Source organism: Chlamydotis macqueenii, chromosome 18 (genome assembly GCF_036417535.1).
Source record: "Chlamydotis macqueenii isolate bChlMac1 chromosome 18, bChlMac1.mat, whole genome shotgun sequence".
Lineage (NCBI taxonomy): Eukaryota > Metazoa > Chordata > Aves > Otidiformes > Otididae > Chlamydotis > Chlamydotis macqueenii.
This window is the reverse complement of record NC_141573.1, coordinates 7,683,770-7,707,379: the sequence shown is the minus strand read 5'-3', so window position 1 is coordinate 7,707,379 and position 23,610 is coordinate 7,683,770. Positions and strand designations below refer to the sequence as shown.

General features: G+C 42.0%; 1 protein-coding gene across 1 annotated transcript in view; it reads left to right on the top strand.

Moving 5' to 3' along the window:
- The window catches only part of LOC104475019 (uncharacterized), a 47,233-nt gene that overhangs the window by 5,034 nt on the left and 18,589 nt on the right, over positions 1-23,610 (top strand). Inside the window, 28 exon segments of the mRNA XM_086762645.1 lie at positions 208-378; positions 621-927; positions 1,290-1,360; positions 2,643-2,730; positions 2,827-2,944; positions 3,643-3,766; positions 3,852-3,988; positions 4,085-4,262; positions 5,299-5,541; positions 5,643-5,819; positions 5,904-6,049; positions 6,137-6,227; positions 6,316-6,705; positions 6,822-6,948; positions 7,170-7,288; positions 7,616-7,812; positions 8,222-8,405; positions 8,492-8,657; positions 8,829-8,953; positions 9,226-9,534; positions 9,678-9,881; positions 10,535-10,660; positions 10,755-10,925; positions 11,012-11,116; positions 11,353-11,448; positions 12,010-12,139; positions 22,931-23,136; positions 23,235-23,378. Coding sequence (XP_086618771.1) covers positions 208-378; positions 621-927; positions 1,290-1,360; positions 2,643-2,730; positions 2,827-2,944; positions 3,643-3,766; positions 3,852-3,988; positions 4,085-4,262; positions 5,299-5,541; positions 5,643-5,819; positions 5,904-6,049; positions 6,137-6,227; positions 6,316-6,705; positions 6,822-6,948; positions 7,170-7,288; positions 7,616-7,812; positions 8,222-8,405; positions 8,492-8,657; positions 8,829-8,953; positions 9,226-9,534; positions 9,678-9,881; positions 10,535-10,660; positions 10,755-10,925; positions 11,012-11,116; positions 11,353-11,448; positions 12,010-12,139; positions 22,931-23,136; positions 23,235-23,378 — 4,650 coding nt within the window.

Genomic DNA, 23,610 nt, shown 5'->3' with positions numbered 1-23,610 from the left:
GTAGTCTAAGCTTCTAGGGATCATTAACATACAGATAAATTTTAGCTTGACAAAAGAGAGACACTGACAGAAGTTCCAAGCTCCTGGCTGAGCAAAGAAGGAACATTCACAGATCCCTCTCTAATTTCATACACAAAGCCAGCACTGTGCTTTATCCCTAACTTTCTAAATTTACGTTGATAGTAATCTCTGTTTGTTACTGTGCAGTTCAACAGCCTGGAGCAGCTGTGTATCAACTTCACCAATGAGAAACTGCAACAGTTCTTCAACCACCACATGTTCGTGCTGGAGCAGGAGGAGTACAAGAAGGAAGGAATTGAATGGGAGTTCATTGACTTTGGGATGGACCTGGCTGCCTGTATTGAGCTCATTGAGAAGGTATTTATGTAATTCACAATGTCTAATATTTTCAGAACTGCATTTAAAAATATATTTATAACTATAGCTTGAAAGAATAAATGTGATATTGTAAATACCTAAGTTTAGATTATTTTACAATTAGCTGTGCTGAGCAGAACAATCCCTGAGACCTTTAATATTGTCCCACTGAGGAAGCTATTTCTTTATCCATGATTCTTTCTACCTTTTCTCCTCTTCCTTCTTGTTTCTGCTTCTTCCAGCCCATGGGCATCTTCTCCATCCTGGAAGAGGAGTGCATGTTCCCCAAGGCAACTGACACCTCTTTCAAGAACAAGCTCTATGACCAGCATCTGGGCAAGTCCAACAACTTCCAGAAGCCCAAGCCTGCCAAAGGCAAGGCTGAGGCTCACTTCTCCCTGGTGCACTATGCTGGCACGGTGGACTACAACATCTCTGGTTGGCTTGACAAGAACAAGGATCCCCTGAATGAAACTGTTGTGGGACTGTACCAGAAATCATCAATGAAGACACTGGCCTTACTCTTCGCCTCTGCTGGTGGAGAGGCAGGTCAGTTCTGTGAAATTCATATTTTCATTTTTGTTTAATCAGTCTACCAGAGCCATGAATATCAGCTAGAGTGTTCTAAAGAAACTGCATGTTGTATTGTGCAGAGTGTCCATGGCTTGACTTCAGTAACAAAGGAAAAGATCAAATGTATTTCAGACTTTCTACTCAACCATGATAATCCCTTGGATTTTCACACACCTTTGGTCCTCTGTTCCTTTAGACTGAGTGTTGACTCTGTTTCTCACTCCATCCTAGGTTTCTCTCTTAGCCTGACTGATAAATATGAACAAGCTTCTTGCTGACTCAGAGAAAAATTTTACGCATCAAAGTTTTAAAACCATCTTTCTTTTTATGTTCTTCAGAGAGTGGTGGTGGCAAGAAGGGAGGCAAGAAGAAGGGTTCTTCTTTCCAGACTGTATCAGCTCTTTTCAGGGTAAGGACAGAAGTCATTCTATCTTTTTCCTCTTTTTTTCTCTTTTTTTTTTTTTTTCAATTGAAAATTGTGAACTCTCACACAAAATCCATCAAGACCATTTTACTGCACCTATTAATATTTTTCTGGGTCAAGAACATATCTTCAGTTATTCATAAAAGAGCTGACTCCAAGTCAGTTGTGGTCAGCTGAAGAAGATACATCTTGGTCTAGCTTTTTGTCGAACATTGTGAAAAGCACTTGGGTCGGGCTAAAGTTTCATTTACTCCTAAGTACACCGGTTGCTAGGATTAAGCTCTTCCCTTTCTCCCTCTGCTTTGGGAGGACAATGGTGGATCTGGCTACCTGTATCAGGGAATCTCAAGTCTGGATCGGCACATACAAATGTATGTGCATTTGCACATGATAATCCATAACACATAATCAGTAACATACAATAGTTTGCACGTGATTATACATATGAAGACAAGGGAATAGGAAGATGCCAAGGCCAATTACCTTTCCACCAATGGGCTCAGCTTAAAGTGGATGGAAATACTCTTATTTCAGCACCTGGGTCATGTAGCTACTATCTGGCATCCTAAACAGTTTTTCACACTGTCTGAACAGCTCTGCCCCTGCTCCAAAGCAGGGCTAAACTGAGAACTGTTAGGACCTAGCTAGTAAAAGCAATTGCTAAATCAGATATAGTTTATGGGCTTGCTTTTAAAAACACTTCTAGAAAGGACTGCTATAGGACCTGCCACTCATGCTTTTTCTCTGTGACTTGTGAACCCTATTCTCACTGAACAGGGAGTCTTTCTTGTCTTCCTCTACTCAACCTTTGTCAAATATATCTTTGCAAGCAACTCCTAATGCCTTTAAGCTTCCTTTCCCAGCTTTCTCTGCAAACTTGGTTTTTGCCCCTCTTCCCTTTTGTCCTATTTTTTGTTTTGTTTCTGCTCCCATCAATAGTCAGTGTTTTCCTTAGAGTGAGAATCTGGTAACTACAAAGAATAATCTTTCACTGAAAATTATGCCTTTAGCCACAAACTTCAGGTCACTGTTCTCCATATGTGTCCTCTCTGAGTGGATGTATCCCTCAGTCTCATGAAAACACATTACACAGTTTTGTGACTTTCTCTCATGCTCAAGGCTGAAAGGCAGCAGAAAACTCAAATTAGGATGGCTCTAAGTGGGAATAAGATATCCACTATTACTTTCTAACACTTTTCTCACATCTGACAGTATAACTGCAGAGGTACCATTTGTTAATGAAATATCATTGCTCATGAACCCACAGGAGAACCTAAACAAGTTGATGACCAATCTACGGAGCACTCACCCCCATTTTGTGCGCTGTATCATCCCCAATGAAACAAAAACACCTGGTAAGAATCTCAAGTAGAGACAAATCATAGTGTGATGCAGCCATTATTCCCTATGCTTCGTCATGAAGTATCAAATAATTGTCTTATTTGCTTAAGGTGCCATGGAGCATGAACTGGTGCTACATCAGCTGCGCTGTAATGGTGTGTTGGAAGGGATTAGAATTTGCAGAAAGGGATTCCCCAGCAGAATCCTCTACGCAGACTTCAAACAGAGGTCAGTTTCCTTTCTGCTCTCTATTCTGTCTTTACTGAATAAGATGTACATCTTAACTATTTTAACATTTGTGATTATTTTTATTGCCAACACAATCTGGTTAAGAGTGAAAGAAGGGGAAAATGATTGAATGTATAATCGAGGGCAACGAGTATGGCTAGCAAAACAGAATTTTTTGAGAAACAAAGATAGAAGTCAGGTGTCCTCATTGATTGCTGTTCATCACACAACTTAACTTTGCCAATGTCTCTGAAGCACTATACAGCTACACAAGCCAATGCAAACAAGGTTAAAAAGATGCAGATTGGGATGTGGCTACAACACATTCTCAGATAAAAACTACAAACTCAGATAAAATGCTTTGGCCATTGTATCAACTGTGAATTTAAGGGAAAGATGCTTTCTCCCTACACGCATGGTGGCAATGTTCCTCTCTAGCAATGCTCTGCGCATAGTTCAAGTGAAAAAAAGGGATCGACCTGAAATGGCTGGACATCGGTGTCCTCTTTTCATCTGTGACTGATCACCTAGAGACAGTTAAACTTTCCTTAATTTTGTTTTCAGATTCATTATAACTTTATCTCTAAAGAAGGGATGCAATTCCAACTTCCCCAGCCTCAGGCTGCTGTTGATTTCAATAAACTGTATAACCTTTTGACTTGAGATTGCCTTCATTCCTATTTCCTCTCATTGCACAGATACAAGGTGCTTAATGCCAGTGCCATCCCAGAGGGACAGTTCATTGATAGCAAGAAGGCTTCTGAGAAGCTTCTTGGGTCAATCGATGTGGACCACACCCAGTACAAGTTTGGCCACACCAAGGTACAAACCCTCCTTGATTCACTTGCTGCGTGTCTGTGCTTTGCTGTACTTGACAGTGATGTGCTGCAACATTCCCTTTCTCCAGGTGTTCTTCAAAGCTGGGCTGCTGGGACTTCTGGAGGAGATGAGGGATGAGAAGCTGGCACAGCTCATCACCCGCACACAGGCCAGGTGCAGGGGCTTCCTGATGAGAGTGGAGTACCGGAGAATGGTGGAGAGGAGGTAGACATTCCTCATCTTCCGTTAAAGTCACTGTGCTTGGGGGAAAGTGTTGACGCTCTTTGAAAATATTCAATGTACATTTTAATCATGCTTCAGGGAATCCATCTTCTGCATCCAGTACAATGTTCGGTCCTTCATGAATGTGAAGCACTGGCCCTGGATGAAGCTGTTCTTCAAGATCAAGCCTTTGCTGAAGAGTGCAGAATCTGAGAAGGAGATGGCCAACATGAAGGAGGAGTTTGAGAAAGCCAAAGAAGATCTTGCAAAGTCTGAGGCAAAGAGGAAGGAGCTGGAGGAGAAAATGGTTTCTTTGCTGCAGGAGAAAAATGACCTGCAGCTCCAAGTGCAGGCTGTGAGTATTATTAGTATATTTCTTCCAGAGGAAAATAAATAAGGTGTAATTTCACTCTTATAGTACAGAACTCTCACACTGCACACTAAATTGCCTTAGAAAATATTTTAGTCTGAATCACTAAATATGAAATTCAGATCACTCTGTGTCAACATTATAATATGAGGTTCTAATTTGAGAATGACTTTTTAAGTGTCTGTGCCTACAGATATGTTTCTCCATGCAAGCTCACAAAATAAAGGCCAACTGTAGTCACAAGAGATTTAGTATACACAGTTAATGGAGTCTGGAGAGCAATTCAGTTGACTAATTACTCTGGTTTTCATCAGTTGCCTAGATAAAAGAGTCTTATGTTGTTCCTTATAATACATAGTGTCTCACCTGTACTGCAGCTACTATTCCACGAAGACACAAATACCATCTACATCCTGTCAGCCCTATGAGTGTCTCAATGTCTTTTGAAAGATAAAAAGATTTGTTCAGCATTTACAACATCCTTCTGTGCCTATAAGTGTCTAATTCATAGCTTCAGAACAAGATGAAGTTGAAATGGAAACTACCAATTTCATCTCATTATACAACCAATTTATCTTGAACAAAGATGGCAAATTCTAAGTCAGTCTTGCCAAGAAAAGCTTTTACAAAGATAAAACAAAAAGATCTGTGCATAATTATATTCAATTACCTTCAAGGAAAATAATAAAAATCCTTGGGAAAAGAAAAAATTAAAGTATTTAGACCTCTTATCTATAAATAAAGGAAAAGAGAATACTTGATGAGCACTAAAAAATTAAATAGATTAAAAATCTACTCTCATGTAAAAGGGGCAATGGAAAAATGCAAAAATTTCCGATCAGATAATTAAAAATGCTAATTACATTTTTTTTTTAAAGCAGGAAATACCCTCAACTTCTGCTAAAATTTGAGATTCACAAACCCCGCTATGTTTCTCTAATAGGAAGCTGATGCATTAGCTGATGCTGAGGAAAGATGTGACCAGCTCATCAAAACCAAAATCCAGCTGGAAGCCAAAGTAAAGGAGGTGACTGAAAGGGCTGAGGATGAGGAAGAAATTAATGCCGAGCTGACAGCCAAGAAGAGGAAACTGGAGGATGAATGCTCAGAGCTGAAGAAAGATATTGACGACCTTGAGTTAACACTGGCCAAGGTTGAGAAGGAAAAACATGCCACAGAGAACAAGGTACAAGGCAGAACCTGTCACGCTCCTGAAAAGAGCACTGTGCTGTTACAGGACTTCCATACCTACTCCCTTTATTTACACTTTCTCCCTTCTTCTCTAAGGTGAAAAACCTCACAGAGGAGATGGCAACGCTGGACGAGAACATTGCCAAGCTGACAAAAGAGAAGAAAGCCCTCCAAGAGGCCCATCAGCAGACACTGGATGACCTGCAGGCAGAAGAGGACAAAGTCAATACTCTGACCAAAGCCAAAACCAAGCTGGAGCAGCAAGTGGACGATGTAAGCACACAGGCCTGCAGCAAGAACAGGCAGGTACGGAGTTAGAGCTGGCTGGCAGAGCACTGATGGTCTTGTTGTGTTTAGCTGGAAGGGTCCCTGGAACAGGAGAAGAAACTGCGCATGGACCTTGAGAGAGCTAAGAGGAAACTCGAAGGAGACCTGAAGCTGGCCCATGACAGCATAATGGATTTGGAAAATGACAAGCAGCAGCTGGATGAGAAGCTGAAGAAGTAAGTGTGGCTGTGGGGCACCTGCGTGCTGGGCTGGTGCACTTGTCTTTTTCCTTTGAGCTCTAACACAGTTTGCTTTGCCCAAAGGAAAGATTTTGAAATCAGCCAGATCCAGAGCAAAACAGAGGATGAGCAAGCCCTGGGCATGCAATTACAGAAGAAGATCAAGGAGCTGCAGGCAAGTCTCTGTTTCTTCTCCTCTTTCACCCAGTCTCAGGTCAGGTAGCAGGAGGGCATGGGTGTGAAGGGTCCCTAATGTTCCCCAGGCTCGTATTGAGGAACTGGAGGAGGAAATTGAGGCTGAACGTGCCTCTCGGGCAAAAGCAGAGAAGCATCGGGCTGACCTCTCACGGGAGCTGGAGGAGATCAGTGAGCGCCTGGAAGAAGCAGGAGGGGCTACTGCAGCTCAGATTGATATGAACAAGAAGCGTGAGGCAGAATTTCAGAAGATGCGGCGTGACCTCGAAGAGGCCACTCTGCAGCACGAAGCCACGGCTGCTGCCCTGCGGAAGAAGCATGCGGACAGCACAGCTGAACTTGGGGAGCAGATTGACAACCTGCAACGAGTGAAGCAGAAGCTGGAGAAGGAGAAGAGTGAGCTGAAGATGGAGATCGATGACCTGGCCAGTAACATGGATTCTGTCTCCAAAGCCAAGGTACACAAATACCTTTTATGCTCGTTGACCCAGGGGAATACAATACACCTTCTTGCATCTGCTGTTGTTAAGACTGTGAATGCTTAATCCCTCCCCTCCCATATATCAACACATAGGCAAGTCTGGAAAAGACGTGTCGCGCACTGGAAGATCAGCTAAGTGAGGTTAAGACAAAAGAAGAGGAGCATCAGCGTATGATCAATGACCTCAATGCTCAAAGAGCTCGTCTGCAGACAGAATCAGGTGAGACATTCACATCTACGATGTGCAAATGAATCACTGCAGAAATTACTCTTCTGGGCATATGGTCTGTCCAATATACTTTGTCTCCCTGCTAATGACAAATGCATTAAATGGGAACATAAGGTTCTGCAAAATCTACTAACTAGTTTTACAGCCCCAAATGTCCACAATACTGTCATCAATGGCAATACCTTTTATTGTGTATCTGCAAACTTTTCCAGGTGAATATTCACGCCATGTGGAGGAGAAAGATGCTCTGATATCTCAGCTGTCAAGAGGCAAGCAGGCATTCACCCAACAGATTGAGGAACTCAAGAGGCACCTAGAGGAAGAGATAAAGGTGAGAGAACTTTCCAAAATCTATCTCATCCATTGGATTACTCCTGTCTATGAGGAGCTTCAGATACATATGAAGTTACAGAATCGACAAGATGAGAGGGGAGGAAAAACGCACTTACTAATGCAATTCACAACTTGTCATATTAGCTTTACTTCCCCTTCCCTGAAGTCCATCCATTAATTCTTTTGCAGATTCCCAGATCTTCCTTTCTCATTCAGTAGCTTGCCGTCATTCTCACAGTAGAATAATCCACGGTCCATCAGCATTTCAGTCAGGAGATTTCCCAGGATATTTCCATTCATTTTCACACTACTGTTTTTCCCCCAGGCCAAGAATGCCCTGGCCCACGGCTTGCAGTCTGCTCGCCACGACTGTGACTTGCTCCGGGAACAGTATGAGGAGGAGCAGGAAGCCAAGGGGGAGCTGCAGCGTGCCCTGTCCAAGGCCAACAGTGAAGTGGCCCAGTGGAGAACCAAATACGAGACGGATGCCATTCAGCGCACGGAGGAGCTGGAGGAGGCCAAGTACGTGGGAAATGAGGGGAAGGCTGGCAGAGACTAAGAACAGAAATTTAAAGAGACCACTGTGATATTGTCAGGAAGAAGCCAATGTTCTGCTTTGGCATGGGGTGTCAGCAAGAGAGAAAATATAACTGAGAGTGGGTATGCACTGGGAAAAGCAGAAGCAGTTCTTCAGATGCAGAACAGCAGAGAGATGCTAGTGTGAACAGCAGGCTGAATAGCAGAGAATTGCTCTAGCCCAGGATTCAGATTTAGAAACAGAGTGGCTGGCTGGGAGAGGTCCTAAACCTCTGTGTAAACATAGATTACACCCTACTAAGCGACTAAGTGTGCTCCTGTGAAAAACATACGGGCTGCACACCACAGGCTCCCATTTGCTTCCTCACCTGGAACTGTGCTTACCACCTCCCAGGAAGAAGCTGGCACAGCGCCTGCAGGATGCAGAGGAACACGTTGAAGCTGTGAATGCCAAATGTGCTTCCCTGGAAAAGACAAAGCAGAGGCTGCAGAATGAAGTGGAGGACTTGATGATTGATGTGGAGCGATCAAATGCTGCCTGCTCGGCTCTTGATAAGAAGCAGAAGAACTTTGACAAGGTCTTTTGGGCTCCAGCCTTGGGGTTCCTGGGCAAAGTATCCCCTTGTGATTGCCACATCCATACTGAGGTGCTGTTTCTCTTCAGATCCTGGCAGAGTGGAAGCAGAAGTATGAGGAGACGCAGGCTGAGCTGGAAGCCGCCCAGAAGGAGTCTCGCTCTCTCAGCACGGAGCTGTTTAAGATGAAGAATGCCTATGAGGAGTCCTTGGATCACCTGGAATCGCTGAAGCGTGAGAACAAGAACTTGCAGCGTAAGTCCCTGGCCCTCTCCTCCTTGCTGGGCTTTCTCACAATCTACTCCACTGAGCATTCCGTATGGGTGTGTGCCTGCAGGTTGGCAAAGATGCTTGTCACCCTGGTGTAGCATGGCCGTTCCCATTTGGCTCTGTGCCTTAGCATGCCATTGCTCTTTGTTCCCACAGAGGAGATTTCTGACCTCACGGAGCAGATTGCCGGGGGAGGAAAGGCAATTCATGAGCTGGAGAAAGTCAAGAAGCAAATTGAGCAGGAGAAATCAGACCTCCAAGCCTCACTGGAGGAAGCTGAGGTACAGACTTCTGTTCTTAATTGTTTACCTACAACACAGTTTACCAACCTCAGGTGCAATTTATGGCATTACATGCATTGAGAATAAACTCCAGACACAGGAATCGGGGTATTTTGGACACCATTAAAGTCTTTGGATACACTGGAATCTTTTTTTTTTTTTTCTTTACTGCAGTTTCTGACCTCATGCTGTACATTATTCTTCAAGAGTAGTTCATGTAAAGTTACTGGCATTGTTGTTTTTATAATTAAATGCTTTGCGTTTTTTTTCAGGCTTCCCTTGAACATGAAGAGGGGAAGATCCTGCGCCTCCAGCTTGAGCTCAACCAGGTGAAGTCTGAGATTGACAGGAAGATAGCAGAGAAGGATGAGGAGATTGACCAGATGAAGAGAAACCACCTCAGAATTGTGGAGTCCATGCAGAGCACGCTGGACGCTGAGATCAGGAGCAGGAATGAAGCCCTGCGTCTGAAGAAGAAGATGGAGGGAGACCTGAATGAAATGGAGATCCAGCTGAGCCATGCCAACCGCCAGGCTGCAGAGGCACAAAAGAATCTCAGAAATGCACAAACAGTGCTCAAGGTATAGCACAGCTATACACGTGCTGACTGGTTTCTGACAGAGCTAAAATTTTTCCTGTTCCACATTTCTTTCAGTTCTCTACTTATGTCAAAATAGAAAATAGGAAAAATACACCTTAAAATCTGTCTTATCTCTCTTACCAGGATACCCAGATACACTTGGACGATGCTCTCAGATCCCAGGAGGACCTGAAGGAGCAGGTGGCCATGGTGGAGCGCAGAGCAAACCTGCTGCAGGCTGAAGTTGAGGAGCTCCGGGTAGCCCTGGAGCAGACGGAGCGGTCGAGGAAAGTGGCTGAGCAGGAGCTTCTGGATGCAAGTGAGCGTGTGCAGCTCCTCCATACCCAGGTGGGTGTAGAAATATATGTAGTATTTATACTTTTGCTCCATACATATAATATAACTGAAGACTGGGTGAACTGTCACAATATTTTGTAAAATGCATTATAATTTTCACAGTTTGCATAACAAATCATAAACGTGACTCTTCAGCTGCAGATATAATATGAATTTCACTAGGCTACAGTGCAGATACCTTAAAAGTAATAAATTCAGTGAGATATGTGGGGTTCTTACTCTAGGACTTCACTGAGTTCAAGAGCTTTCATATTTACGCTTGAGACTGTAAAGTCTAACTTAGATTGGCCATTGACAAAAAAGGAATACACTAATACTGTCATTAAGAAAATTTAACAATGTCATTATAAGTATTCCATAGCACCGTTTAAAATTTTACTGCCACTAGATTGAAAATTGTAAGGAAAGATTTTGTCTTTTTTCTTTATAATACATTCCTTGTCTGTTGACTAAGTAACTGTGAGGAAGACTTTATGGAGGACATTCTTGAAATATTGAAGCACATCGCAGCTATCACAGCAGTTCCCTTACAACCTGTGACCTGATGGCACAATTTATATTAAAAAACAACATTTATGCAATGTTCTTGATGTGATATTGCAAGGTAACAAAAACAAAATTGTAATGTTGATGCTGCTCAACAGAACACCAGCTTGATCAACACCAAGAAGAAGCTGGAATCAGATATTTCCCAAATTCAGAGTGAAATGGAGGATACGATCCAGGAAGCCCGCAATGCTGAAGAAAAGGCCAAGAAGGCCATCACAGATGTGAGTAGGGGACTCCTTTCACTGCTTAATATAAGTGCTTTCTTCCCAAACTGAATCCAGACCCAAAATGGCTTTGACCCTTTGCTCTCATCAGGCAGCCATGATGGCAGAAGAGCTGAAGAAGGAGCAGGACACCAGCGCCCACCTGGAGAGGATGAAGAAGAACCTGGACCAGACGGTGAAGGACCTGCAGCACCGTCTGGATGAGGCTGAGCAGTTGGCTCTGAAGGGAGGCAAGAAGCAAATCCAGAAGCTGGAAGCCAGAGTGCGTACAGCGTTTATTCGTGCATGAGTGAGCATCTCCCTTGGAAACGTACCAGGGAAGCTGCAAAGCTGGTCTTCTCATTGCAGGTGCGGGAACTGGAAGGGGAGGTTGATGCTGAGCAGAAGCGCAGTGCTGAAGCTGTGAAGGGTGTGCGCAAGTACGAGAGGAGGGTGAAGGAGCTGACCTACCAGGTAAGGCAGAAGGCTTCTTTCTGTTGACACACTCTACTTCTTGGAAGTCAAAATGTTGGCACATTGCCTCCCAGAGGGATTTCTTTCTGTACCTCAGTCAGTGACAGAGTTAACAGGACTTTGACCTCTGTCCCTCTGGACAGCAATGCTCCATAAGGAATGTTACTCCGTTTCACATTTATGAAATTTAGGGAAAGAGGCAAACAAAGTCTTCTATTACTTGCCATTTTCTATAGTCTGAGGAAGACCGGAAGAATGTTCTCAGGCTGCAGGATCTGGTGGACAAGCTGCAAATGAAGGTGAAATCCTACAAGAGGCAAGCTGAGGAGGCTGTAAGTACCACTCTGACCGAGGCCAGACTTCCTTCTGATGGAGATGTAATTCTGTGTTGGTGTTTTCTTCTGTCCAATTTTTTGCAACCTTGACTTTTTCGATGTGTTTGCTTCTACCAGACAATGGGGAATGTAAGAGTAAGAATTGCTAGTTTGGGGACGAACTAACATCCCCAGCTCTATTTGTTTTACTCTAAGGATCACTTCCCACTTCTATTTCTGCCCTCCTATCCTACCCTGCATGTCAGAAGCAGCTGCTAGTCTGTCTATTTACAACCCCGTCATGAACTCTGCTTAGACCATGCTGTGTGTAATGTGGCCTTGTAAACACGCCAAAGTTCTTTTCTCTTCTGGCACACTTAACACCCTGAGTAGCTTCTTACCTTGGTTTTGAACCTGCCCTGCTTGCCCAGCTGTGGCATTCAAATTTTTGTTTACCTAGTTTTTACATATTAAATGTCCACATGCTGCCTGTTTGGGTTTGTTTTGTTTTGTTTTTGTGGAGTGGTTTTTTTTGTTTTGTTTTGTTTTTTTTTTTTGCAACTCCCTCTCCCCATATAGGAGGAGCTGTCCAATGTCAACCTCTCCAAGTTCCGCAAGATCCAGCACGAGCTGGAGGAAGCCGAGGAGCGCGCTGACATTGCCGAGTCGCAGGTCAACAAGCTCCGAGTGAAGAGCCGGGAGTTTCATGGCAAGAAGATAGAAGAGGAGTAATGAGGATCCCAATGCTAAAAAGTGATCAGAGGCATACATAAAATGTAAATCTCTGTGTTGCTTTCTTCTGTAATTATCATTTATGTCTAGGCAATAAATACAGTAGAGACTTTTGCATATGAACAGTGATTAGCATGGTTTCTTTATTTATTCTAATGCTCATTACTTTTGGAGTACATCTACCCAGTTGATGTTCACATTTAAAAGTATATTAAAGGGAAATACATTTTTACATTTACATTTTCAAAATGTCTATGTAGCAAGTCTGCTAAGGCCACAGACTCCTGGGCATAGATAAAATTGCATATTTTATGGACAACTGAAAGATAATTGAATGTGTATTACTAAGGCAGATAAAGGTGAAGGAGTGTTTTCTTTTTTCATTATAGGTACAATATAATATAAAGAAGTAATGTCATAGATAAAAATAACAAGCTTAAGTGAAAATCACTTTCAAGAATGATAACAGTTTCTACTGAGGTATTAGTATGGTATCAGGAAAGTCTGCTACACTAAGCAGAAGTGGGATTTGAATATGGATAGATATTTCTCATATCATAAAAAAGATAAATAATTCTGGAAATTGTGTTCTCATGTTGACTTTCCTCACACAGACTGAAGATCAAACATGATTGTGGGGTTTCGTATCTCTCCAGCAAGCTGCTTGTCAAACGAGAGATCACAACCTACCATTGATTTTGCTAAAGTAGCAGTATTAGAAGCAAATCTTTAAGTGCAAGATAATAATATCATATTAAGTGATAGTAGGTTGTTCAGTTTAAAAGAAAAGATACACAGAATCTACTTATATCACCTTTTTAGACAGTAAGGGATTTTTTTGTACAAAAATTGATGGACATAAAAGTTTAGAATGTAAGAGATGCAGCAACTATTAACAGTGGACGGAGATCTTTTATTTCTGTTGATGTACTTACATTTTAAAACTGCCTTCTATAGAAATCAATCATTGTTTCATAAAGAAATACATATTTTGGGTGAGATTCACACGTCATATTCTGACACAGAGGAGACACTTATTGAAGACTTTATCTCATCTCACTGCTTCTTTTCACTAATCCCTGCATGCATGCTTGCTGTAGGGAGACTTGCAAAAGACCCTGTGAAAAGCAAACATCTTCATCAGGGTTTTCTATATTCTCTGCATTCTGACATGTACAGACGATTTGTCTGTGCTTGGACATCAAGAGGGATGAAAGAGTATTTGCCTCTTCTGGAGAAGAAGGACCAAGAGAAGGAAGTTCTGTATTAGAAGAAGGAGTCCCTGAAGAAAGATTCTCTGTAGAAATAAGAGAAAGAGAGAACTGACAGGTCAAGCCCAGCCAAACAGTGTTGCATGCAGCAGCACTGGGAGAAGATAGGCTGATAGGTACAGAATACTACTTTCCTCATCTGGCAGTAAAGAGGAGAGATCAGTCACACACCCACACTAATCTTTATAGGTCTAAACCTTGGGGAAGGGTCCTGTGGTCAAGAACACTATAAGACATACCCCTCAACAAGATCCCCAAATACATTTACAATCCCCAAATACAATTTTATGAGAGAAGGTAATGAAGCTGTGTCAGAGGATGTTCAGATTGGACATAGGAAAAGGTTCATCACTGAAAGGGTAGTCACTGACTGGAACAGGCTCCCCAGGGAACTGGTCACAGCACCAAGCCTGTCAGAGTTCAAGGAGCATCTGGATGACACTCTTAGTCATGTGGTTTTGTTTTAGGTAGTCCTGGGAGGAACAGTGATTTGGACTCAATGATCCTAACGAGTACCTTCCAACTTGAGATATTCTGTGATTTTATGATTGACAATGTTGGGCATGTCATTGCACTGATCATCTTCAGGAACCTTACTGACTCACAGCCTGATAGTAAAGATAAGCAAAGACAGCCCAGTTGAGGTACTGAAGGATATGATAAGGGAGAAATAAGCTGGAAGATGGCCAGAGACAACACTGACAGATTTCTGCATTCTAACAGAAACTTTCTAAGGTGGCAAAAAAATGTCTCTCCTCCTAGCTAAGGACATGCCCTTACCCCTCTTTCCCTATATGCATGCCTTCCTCCTTCATGACCAGTTCTCCACACAGGCCAAATCCTGGCCAACTTCACATATACACCTGATCCAAGTTAAAATTCAAGGAGTCTCATGCAAAGGCCTAAGAAAAACAATCCTTTCTTCAAGCTATTACAACACAGTAATGTCCTGCAATGTTGGACAGTAAAATTGGACAGTAGCACAGCTGGATGGTCAGCTTACTGAAACAACTATGTGAGGAGTATCAAATATACACAGTACATATCTCACATGTAGCAGCGTACCTGTAGGGAAAAAGTGCTCAGTGGAGAATTGTCTTGTGCTGTTCAACTGTGAGAGGCAACGGCCATGGCTTGTCAAGTAAAGCAGACAATTGTCCTGGTTCTGGCTAGGATGGAGTCAACATTCACCTGAGCTGGGAGGAAAACTGGAGCTGGCGGCCCCTAAGGGTGGGGCACCCAGCTGGGATAGGTTACTAATTAGCCAACAGCTGGAGTAAGTTTACCCAAATTAGCCAAAGGGCCATCCCATCCCATGTGACATCACGCTCAGTATATCAGTGAGGAGGGTGCTGAGGGGAGCCTCCTGCTACCTGGGAGGAATATGGGCATTGGGGTTTGCTGTGAGCTATTGTACTGTATTTGTTTTCCATATCTTCTTTTTTCTTCCATTATTTCTTTTAAATTTTTTTTTTGTTTGTTTCATCTCAGCCCAGGAGTTTTGCCTTCTTTTCTTTACCAATTCTCCTCCCTGTCCCACTGGAGGGTGGGGGGAGTGAGTGAGAGACCGTGTAGCTTGGTCCTGAGTGGGGCTAAACTATGACACAAACATCATTACAATACATTTTGGCAACAAGTAATGCTGTCTTAGAAGAGTGTGTCAGAGGAGGAAAGTACCAAGGGAGACTTTGGGAGCATCTGTTTTCTGCATTGTCTCTAGCAGAGAAGTCACTTTAAGGAAATCCCTTGGGACTAGTGCCTCCGCTTGTCCCACTCAGATCCACCAGTTCTCCTGCCCTCTCTCTTGTCTCCTCTCCTCACCCCTTCTGCTCACTTTTCTCTGTCTGTAGGCTAACTCTCTTGTTTGTTTATTGTCATTCTCATCATACCAGGCCTGTTCATTTTCCTAAGAACAGATTATTAGCCCCAAAAGTAGTCTATTTAGTGTCAAGCTGAACCATACATTCAGCATTTACTTGTTGATGGCAAAAGTAACATGAGACCAAGCACAGCACTGATTGCGTAAGGTGTCTAACTACTGATCATACTTTACAGACGGGTAAGTAAATTTGAGGGTTTGGGAATGCATTCAATGTGTCTAGGGGCTCTGGTAAATTAGAAGTGATGAGGCTGTATAGGGACTCCTGTTACTGCTAAATAAATTTGTTTTTGCCAAGCTACAGAGCAACACTGTGAGATTGACTTCGTTGGTATTTTTGGCATATGTGACAAGCTTTAGCAGCTATCTCAAACTGTCTGTTTATTTAAAGCAAGTGTTAAACATCTTTGGCCATCCCACCAGAATTTTCAATCTTGACCTTGATGTGTCCTTTTTGGATATCTTTTCTAATCCTCCAGCCAGCCTTCAAGCAGTGTAAAAAACCCACTGCCTTCAAATGCTAAGGATTCTTAACAGAACATGTCAATAACATCTGGGGAGCAGAAAACAACTCAAGTTAGGAGAGGACACTACTCTGTCCATTTGAGAAATGGTAGTTCAGGATCGACCACAGCTGAGCATCTCTGGTGGTTTTTAGTGCCCTCTTGAATACTTGGGGTTATTGTGGCACCCTTTGTACAAGGATGTGCCTGTTTTCCCTGTGACATTGGTTGTGCTAAACACAACCCAGCTGTGGTGAGAAGAAGCATCACACTTTGCAGGATTTGTAAGTGTGCTAACATATGCCCTGCTATTCTAAGGGTTCATCAGAGATCTCCATTAATACACCCCAGTTTTTGGTACCAGCCACATTTCAGAAAGGGTGGCAGGAGGTGAACAAGCTTTTCTGGTAACCCACTTACTTGTTTGGCTGTGTACAGGAGAGAGTTTTTACTTCCTCTGTAGCTGCTCACCTACGTCCAGCTTCTCCACCACAAAAGCACGGCGTGGGAGGCAGGCAGGTGGTGGTCAAGCACAGCAGCAGAGATGAGAAGCCTCCATCAGTGTCCCTCACCGCCCTTTTCTACGGGGCAATGGCCACCGCCCTGGCTGGTGCTTGAGAACAGGGGCCCTGCCAGGGAAAGTGTGCAGGGAGGCAGGCCTGTGAATGCCAGCTACCAGCTGGTTTCAAAACTCCTTTCAATGGTCTATTCAGCTCTCTGTGAATTTCAATAGTTCCCTCTTTTCACTATTTTTTTTTTCAGCCTTGGTCTCCCTGTGCTCTGTACCTCATACCCAGCGCCTGTCCGAGCCCTGGCTTGGTCTCCTCGCCCATGGCACAGCCTGCCGCAGGCCGAGGGCCCCACCAGCCAGCTCGGGGCCCCGCCGATGGCAGGCCTGTCCCTCTGGCAGTGCTGCACGGCAGCATGGACGCCGGTGACACCGCTGGAGCCCCACAGACTGTCCACACCGCAGTCCCTGCCTCTGGGGTCTTCTGCTTAGACGCGGTGCCCATCTAGGTTGGCTCCAACCCCTGCAACAGAGCAGCAGGATGAGGGAAGGCAGCATGGAGCGAGCCTGTCAGAGGTAGGGGATGAAGAAAAGTATTGTGGCACGATGCTTATTTAGGTTTTTCTTCCACCAGTTGTAAATGATGTTGCCTATGTAGTGCTTTGACGGTAGATAGGAAAGTATCAGTGACATCAATAGACACCCAGACAACTTCTGGAGTATCCTTAAAATGGGAAATAATTTATTTTTTCCTATATATGAATTTATTCTTTTTTTTTTCTGGACTGTATTATATGTAAGCTAGCCTTAATGCCCTTTCAGTTTGTAGTAGTTTGCTTAGTGAATGTTCAACAGCAATCAGTTGCAATTGCTCTCTGGCTGATGTTTATCAGACATTACAATTTATCATTGTTGACTTCTTGGAAAGCTGCATTGTTAGCCCAGACTGAACATAGTAAAGTATGAACAAGTTATAATAAAAAGGGGAAATTTTTATTGGCATAGTTTCTGCCATTATGCTCAATAAGCAAAACTTGTCTTTCGTAAGTGCCTCAAACATTTGACTTTTGAAGAAGCCACCACCTTTTAACAGGTCTGAGAGCTGGCTGAAGAAGCTGCTCAGACTTCTCATTTCACAGCAGCCTCTCTAGAAGGATTTATAGGCTCCTCTGTGCTCAGACAACTGCTGCTTCTCCTTTCTCAATCAGCAGTGCAGTAATTTTAGCTTCAGTAACTGTTGCCGGTGTGGACACCCTCAGAATGAAGAAAGGGGTAAAATGAGCAGGAATTGGCCACAACGAGAGAGGAATTCCAGTGACTGATAGATGTGTAGTACTTGGTTTGGATTTGTTACACGTGTGGGTCAGATTCAATTCCAAACTCCAGATACCTACACTTACTCATCTTCATGAATATGGAGGTTAGCAAGCTGAACTCCCATTGTAGACACTACTGTTAGAATCAGGTAAATGTTTCGGTTCACTCTAAGGTAGACAACCACATTAGGACAACTGAATCATTCCCCAGACTCCATTAGCTCAAGCTCCACTGATGATAACAGGATCTCAGGCACCTATGGGAGTATGTCTGCACATAGTTTGTTGTGAAGGGTTGTTGTTGATGGAAGACTTGAGCAAATGAGAAGTGCACGTATACAGGAGGAGGAATATACTTGTGCAAGTAGTAGGGAGTTGCAGTGGATTTGGTAGAGAACAGGAGGCTCTGAAAGTATATTATAGCTGGCAAAAAAAAAATGCTGAAATGTCCCTGTGAAAGGCTGTGAAAGCTTGTGGCTGTTTTTGTTCTGCTTGATTGAAACAAAAATATTGTATGAAAGCAAAAGATTTTCTGGCATTTTGGAGGAGGCAAAAACTGCATTTATTTATGAGCTGCCACAATTAGTTTTCTTAATTTTGACTTTTTTTCTTTTATTACCAAATATAGCAAAATAAATTATATACAAGGCTTAATCCCCCAGACACACATGCACACATGTACCTCTTGCAAGTAGAGGTTTTTAGACTGCTGTCAGCTTTATGCCAGTATTACATATGACTACAGGAAAACCACGTGTTCTTCTAGTTTTTCATAAACAATTTTAATCCAGGTCAAAACTGCATGCACTAGAAAAATGGGACAACATACAGAGTCATTGATATACCTGAAATTCACTGTGAATTCCTGTTCTCAGACAACGTAATTGCATTAAAGAGATGAAAGAAGTGCTTCTTTATACTCAGGTGAGGATCTAGCTGTTAGGGTTAAAGCACAGGCAGTCTTATTCTTCAGTGTGAATTTACTCCAAATGTGAAGCTGACCTCTGCCAACTTCTTCCCCACCCCCAGGATTACAGTGCCATCACAGAGACAGAGTCAGCTGAGAGAAGAGGAGGAAGGAATTTCCTCACTTTCTTATCCAGACCTCTGAGTAGGTGATGCTAAGAGTGGAGAACAACAGGTGCTGTAAGTGGGGAGTCAGAATGCTATGGGATCAGGTGAAGCTGCTGCGATGTGATTCAGTTCAGATTGCCTTGTTTGTCACAGGAATTGTCATTTGGAAAGTGAAAACCAGCACATAAGAAAGAAATTGTTGCATGGGGATGAAACGATCTCTCAATAAATTGAAGGGTTGTACTGTCTTCTTCACCAGTCCCCTCCTTGTGCTGTTGCAGAACATGTGTAACCCCCTCCTTAATCTGGGTGGGCAATATCCCAGGGATCAGCACAGCAGGTTGGCTTTTTTTCACATACTAGCATGGGGTTCAGCTCCTTCTAATAATAACTGCCTCTCTTCGAGACTAGCATAGGACGTGACTGTTTCTCTTCTAGAGAATGTAAATTTATTAACCCTTCCCTCCATCTAGCACACTTATTCTGCAAAAGTTGTGCTGAATTACTCCTCTATGTTGAAACAGCACGTAGTTCTCCTGCTTCCAGTGGGATACATGTCTTAAGTTCAGTACAACAGTTCTATAGTCCTGTGCATATGATCCTTGAGACCCTTCAGCCCCAGAAACAAGAGTTGGATTTCTTTGCCTTTCTTCTAACTCAGTGACTTCAGTCTTAGAGGCTTCTATCTTCAACTCTAGGCTTAACTTCTTTTCCCTTTTTATTGGTGTTAGTGTCCATGGTGACTTGCTGTTATCCTCTTGGAATCAGACTGCTATTTACTCATTCTCTTCCTTGATCACATATCCTTCCTTATCACTGCCTTCAAACTCATCCTTCCCCCTTTTCTTGCTTTGGCATTGGTCCATTTCACTATTTGATCATTTATATCATCCCTTGATTCTCACTCCTGTGGCTTCTGTTCCTATTCAGATGCTCCCTCCTGCGTTGGGATTTCCTTCCTCTAACAATGACCCTGCAAGTCAATGGGATACCTCATGCTTTTCCACATCACAGACTCAGAGCATCTGCCACATGCAGGAGCCTGTGGCTTCATTTCTCCATCCCTACATGCTTCCTATCCCAATACACTGGCCCTTGCTCTTCACTTGCTCTGCTCGAGCCAGCATGGATGGATTACAGTAGCCCCTTTCATCTCCTTTAGTACACCCTCCTGCTTCCTCCCCTTCTCAGGCTCTCTTGTCAAATTATTTATAGGAGATTGATTCACAGACCTGTTATGTCTAATTATATCAATTCAGTTCTAATGTGAATGGCAATTCTGCTAGGAGTTAAGATTGCCAAAAATGTTTTGACCTAAGAAAGAGGAGGAGGTGGCTACGTATGCATATCAGACCCTATAAAAGTACCCTGGGATCAGTGTGTCTTGCCCTTCTTCAGAAATCTCTAAGGTAAGAGTGTCAGAGGCTTTGGACTGGGGAGGTGGGGGATGAAGGGAAACTGGCCCTGCATTCCACAAGCACCAGTGCATTCCTACTGACACTCACTTTCGTTCAATGGGGGACTGCCAGCAGCAGCTGTGATTTGCAGTCTGCTTTCAAGGCATCCATATGTTTTCTGTCTATAAATTTTCTCTGGAATTCTGTGCAGCAGTAAGAAGGAAGTTGCTAATTCTGTTTTACAGTCCTGACCAGCTTCCAGTCTGCAAGCCATTCATCTTTTCTCATAAAAGGTAAGATCTTGGTTTATTCACTCCTTAGGGACAGACAGAGATGCTTTAAGGTAGGACTTCTCTGCAGGTGTGCTGGCAATCCCTACATTCTTTATATTTATGTCCATTATATAAATACAGTATAACAATTGGGCTGGATTGCTGAAAACTTTGCCACAAGGTTCTTAAAGACAATGCTGCATTGCCTGTATTCTCCCCAGGATTCATCTATAGGGAGTGGTTTCCTACATTAATAGACACTAGGTCCTAAGCTTAGGAGAAACTGTTCTAAGAAGAAAAACCCCATCACGAAGTAGTTTCCAATTACTTGTCCATAAATTAAATATATTCTTGAAGAAAACTTTTTTTTTTTTGCATTTAATTCAAACATCAAGGGTCACTGGCATTAGATGTGAAGCAACATGAAAAAAACATACATATTTAAATAATGTTAATAGTTCCTTTTTTTCACAGGGAAGCTTGAGGAATGGGGTTAGAATGCTCTGTATCAAAACATTAAAGTGCTAAAAGAAAGAATTTCATTCTGAGCTTCTTTATAAACTTGCTTGTGCCTATGAAAATATTGCACAATCATGATATAATTATATAAGCAAATATTAAAAAATCACAGGGAAATCAAGAATGGATGATACCCACTTGGATAACTAGAAAAAGAGAGATGGAACAGCAACTAAATCAGAAGTTTAAAATATTTGCAGCCAGGAAAATTAATTGTTCATATTTACTTTTTACATTAATTTATATTAATTTTGTCAAATATTGTCACTGGAATATATCCCTCAAAATTATAAAATGTCAGCAAGATATCCTGTGTAAAGAATATACCTAGCATGCTTTGAATAAGTGAAGCAGAGTTAGTCTATCATTGATTTCAGGATAAATCATATAAAACAGTCAAAAGAAAATAGTAATCAAATACTTCTAAAAGGCAATCTAATGACATATATATATAAAATATGCTACCATAATGTATGTTAACATATTATATATACTATACATTGTAATAATACTATAAAGATACATTGTAATTATAGTATAGCATATCTATTAAAAATGTAATATGCAATATACATAATATACACTAATATACTATAAGATATACTAACATAATACATACTAACACAGAATATACTAATATACTAGCATATATAAAATATGCTAGTATTATTCCTGTTAGAAACTTTGTAAGAAAATATGAGATATTATAGGCAATGATAAATCTACCGGTGAAAGACTGTTTCCATTTTACAACCTTAAGTAATTATTTTGCGAAATGGTCTCATTTGATTAAAAACACTTACATGTAGCATAAAATCACACAGTTAAAAACAAAACCACCAGTCAGGAGATTGCACCCATGCATTTGAACTGATAACACTAAATTGTGTCCTGAAGCCTGTCTTTGCTGGTTAAGAAGGCAAAGCAACATTTTTCACATCTAAGCAGTGGAATACCCAGTGGAACAAGTTTCATAATGTACAAATTTACTCTGATTTTTACAAAAATATTATTTCTGTTTGGCTGGCTGTGCTGCATAATGAGATTGCTAAATGGTAAAGGGTTCAGAAAAGTTTATAAAAAGTTCAAAATGTCTTTCCTGCAATCAAAATGAAACTGTTTCTCAAGGAAAAGGTAACCAATTATTTGATTTTTACCTACAGATCTGCCATAGGTGAAAGTATTGATAGAGAAACGAGCTGCTTAATTTATTCAGTAAAGCTACTCAAAATCCAAATTGTAGGTAATTAACGTAGGTAAAATCAGTCTAAAATTAAAGGATAAGTTTGGAACAGTATTAATCTTGGAACATTATGCCTAAATTCCGGCTTCACAATTGCATGAAACGTGCCAGTCAAAAGACAACAGTTCAGCTATAATAAACAGGGTTACTAATATTTTTTTTAAAAATAGTAGTGAATGAACGCAAGATTACTTGGTTTCTGTTATGGAAACAATCAAAGTGGAGAATATCAGCTTTGTTTGTTAGCAGATGAATCTGTGAAATAACTGAAATATTTGACAAATTGGGCTATTTTACCCCAAGGGAATGTCTTTAATTAGAAGGACTAATAATAATAGCTCTCTGCATATCCAGTGTACTGTGCCTTTTCCAGTCTTTTATTGTAAACAAATCTTATAGCATGAAAGGTGCCAAAAAAAAAAAAAACCACCAAACATGAGAGGGCTTTCACAATTCCAAAACTGGGAATATCTAGTAAGTGCTGTTAACCTGTTATTTCAACAAATAAAAAGAAAAAAAAAACCAAACACCACAGAAAGCATTCCTCTGTCCATACAGTTGTCCAGTAAGCCTAGAGACCTGACTGCGTAACACAGAAATGAAGAAATTTATAGAACCAAGCTCTGAATTAGCACTAAAGTGACAGAGTTGATTCAATCCGTTCATACATACAGCAGAGCACTGTTTAATCCACTATGCTGTAGAAGTGTTTCTTCCATCTTGCGCTACTGTAACGTATTTTCTACCCTCACAGATACTTGCTGCAGTACCCCTAGTAAACAGCAGCCATGTCGTCAGACTCCGAGATGGCCGTCTTTGGGGAGGCGGCTCCTTACCTCCGAAAGTCAGAAAAGGAGAGAATAGAGGCCCAGAACAAGCCTTTCGATGCCAAGTCATCCGTCTTTGTGGTACATGCTAAGGAATCCTATGTGAAAAGCACAATCCAGAGCAAAGAAGGAGGAAAGGTCACTGTCAAGACTGAAGCTGGAGAAGTGAGTAAAAAAAAAAAAATTGAAGGTTTGAGAGTACAATTTAATCCTGCTGTGGACTTTTAGATGGCAAATATGTATCCTTTTTTTTTCCTTCGCAGACTCTTACTGTGAAGGACGATCAAATCTTTTCCATGAATCCTCCCAAGTATGATAAAATTGAGGACATGGCCATGATGACCCACCTCCATGAACCCGCTGTGCTGTACAACCTCAAAGAGCGTTATGCAGCCTGGATGATCTACGTAAGTACCAGCAGAAGGAGATTATTCCAGATTTTGAGGAGTTGAAGACACCTTTCAATCTCTCTGAAGAACTTCCTGACTTCCTGCTGCCTTCTTTCCTCATTTTTCTATTTCATATTTCTTTCTTGCATGTGTTCCCCTCTTGATGTCTACATCCTCTCTCCCTTCTTCCTTCTCACTTTTACCTTTCCCTGGTCATATGCTATATCTCACCCATTCTCTGATAGGTCAT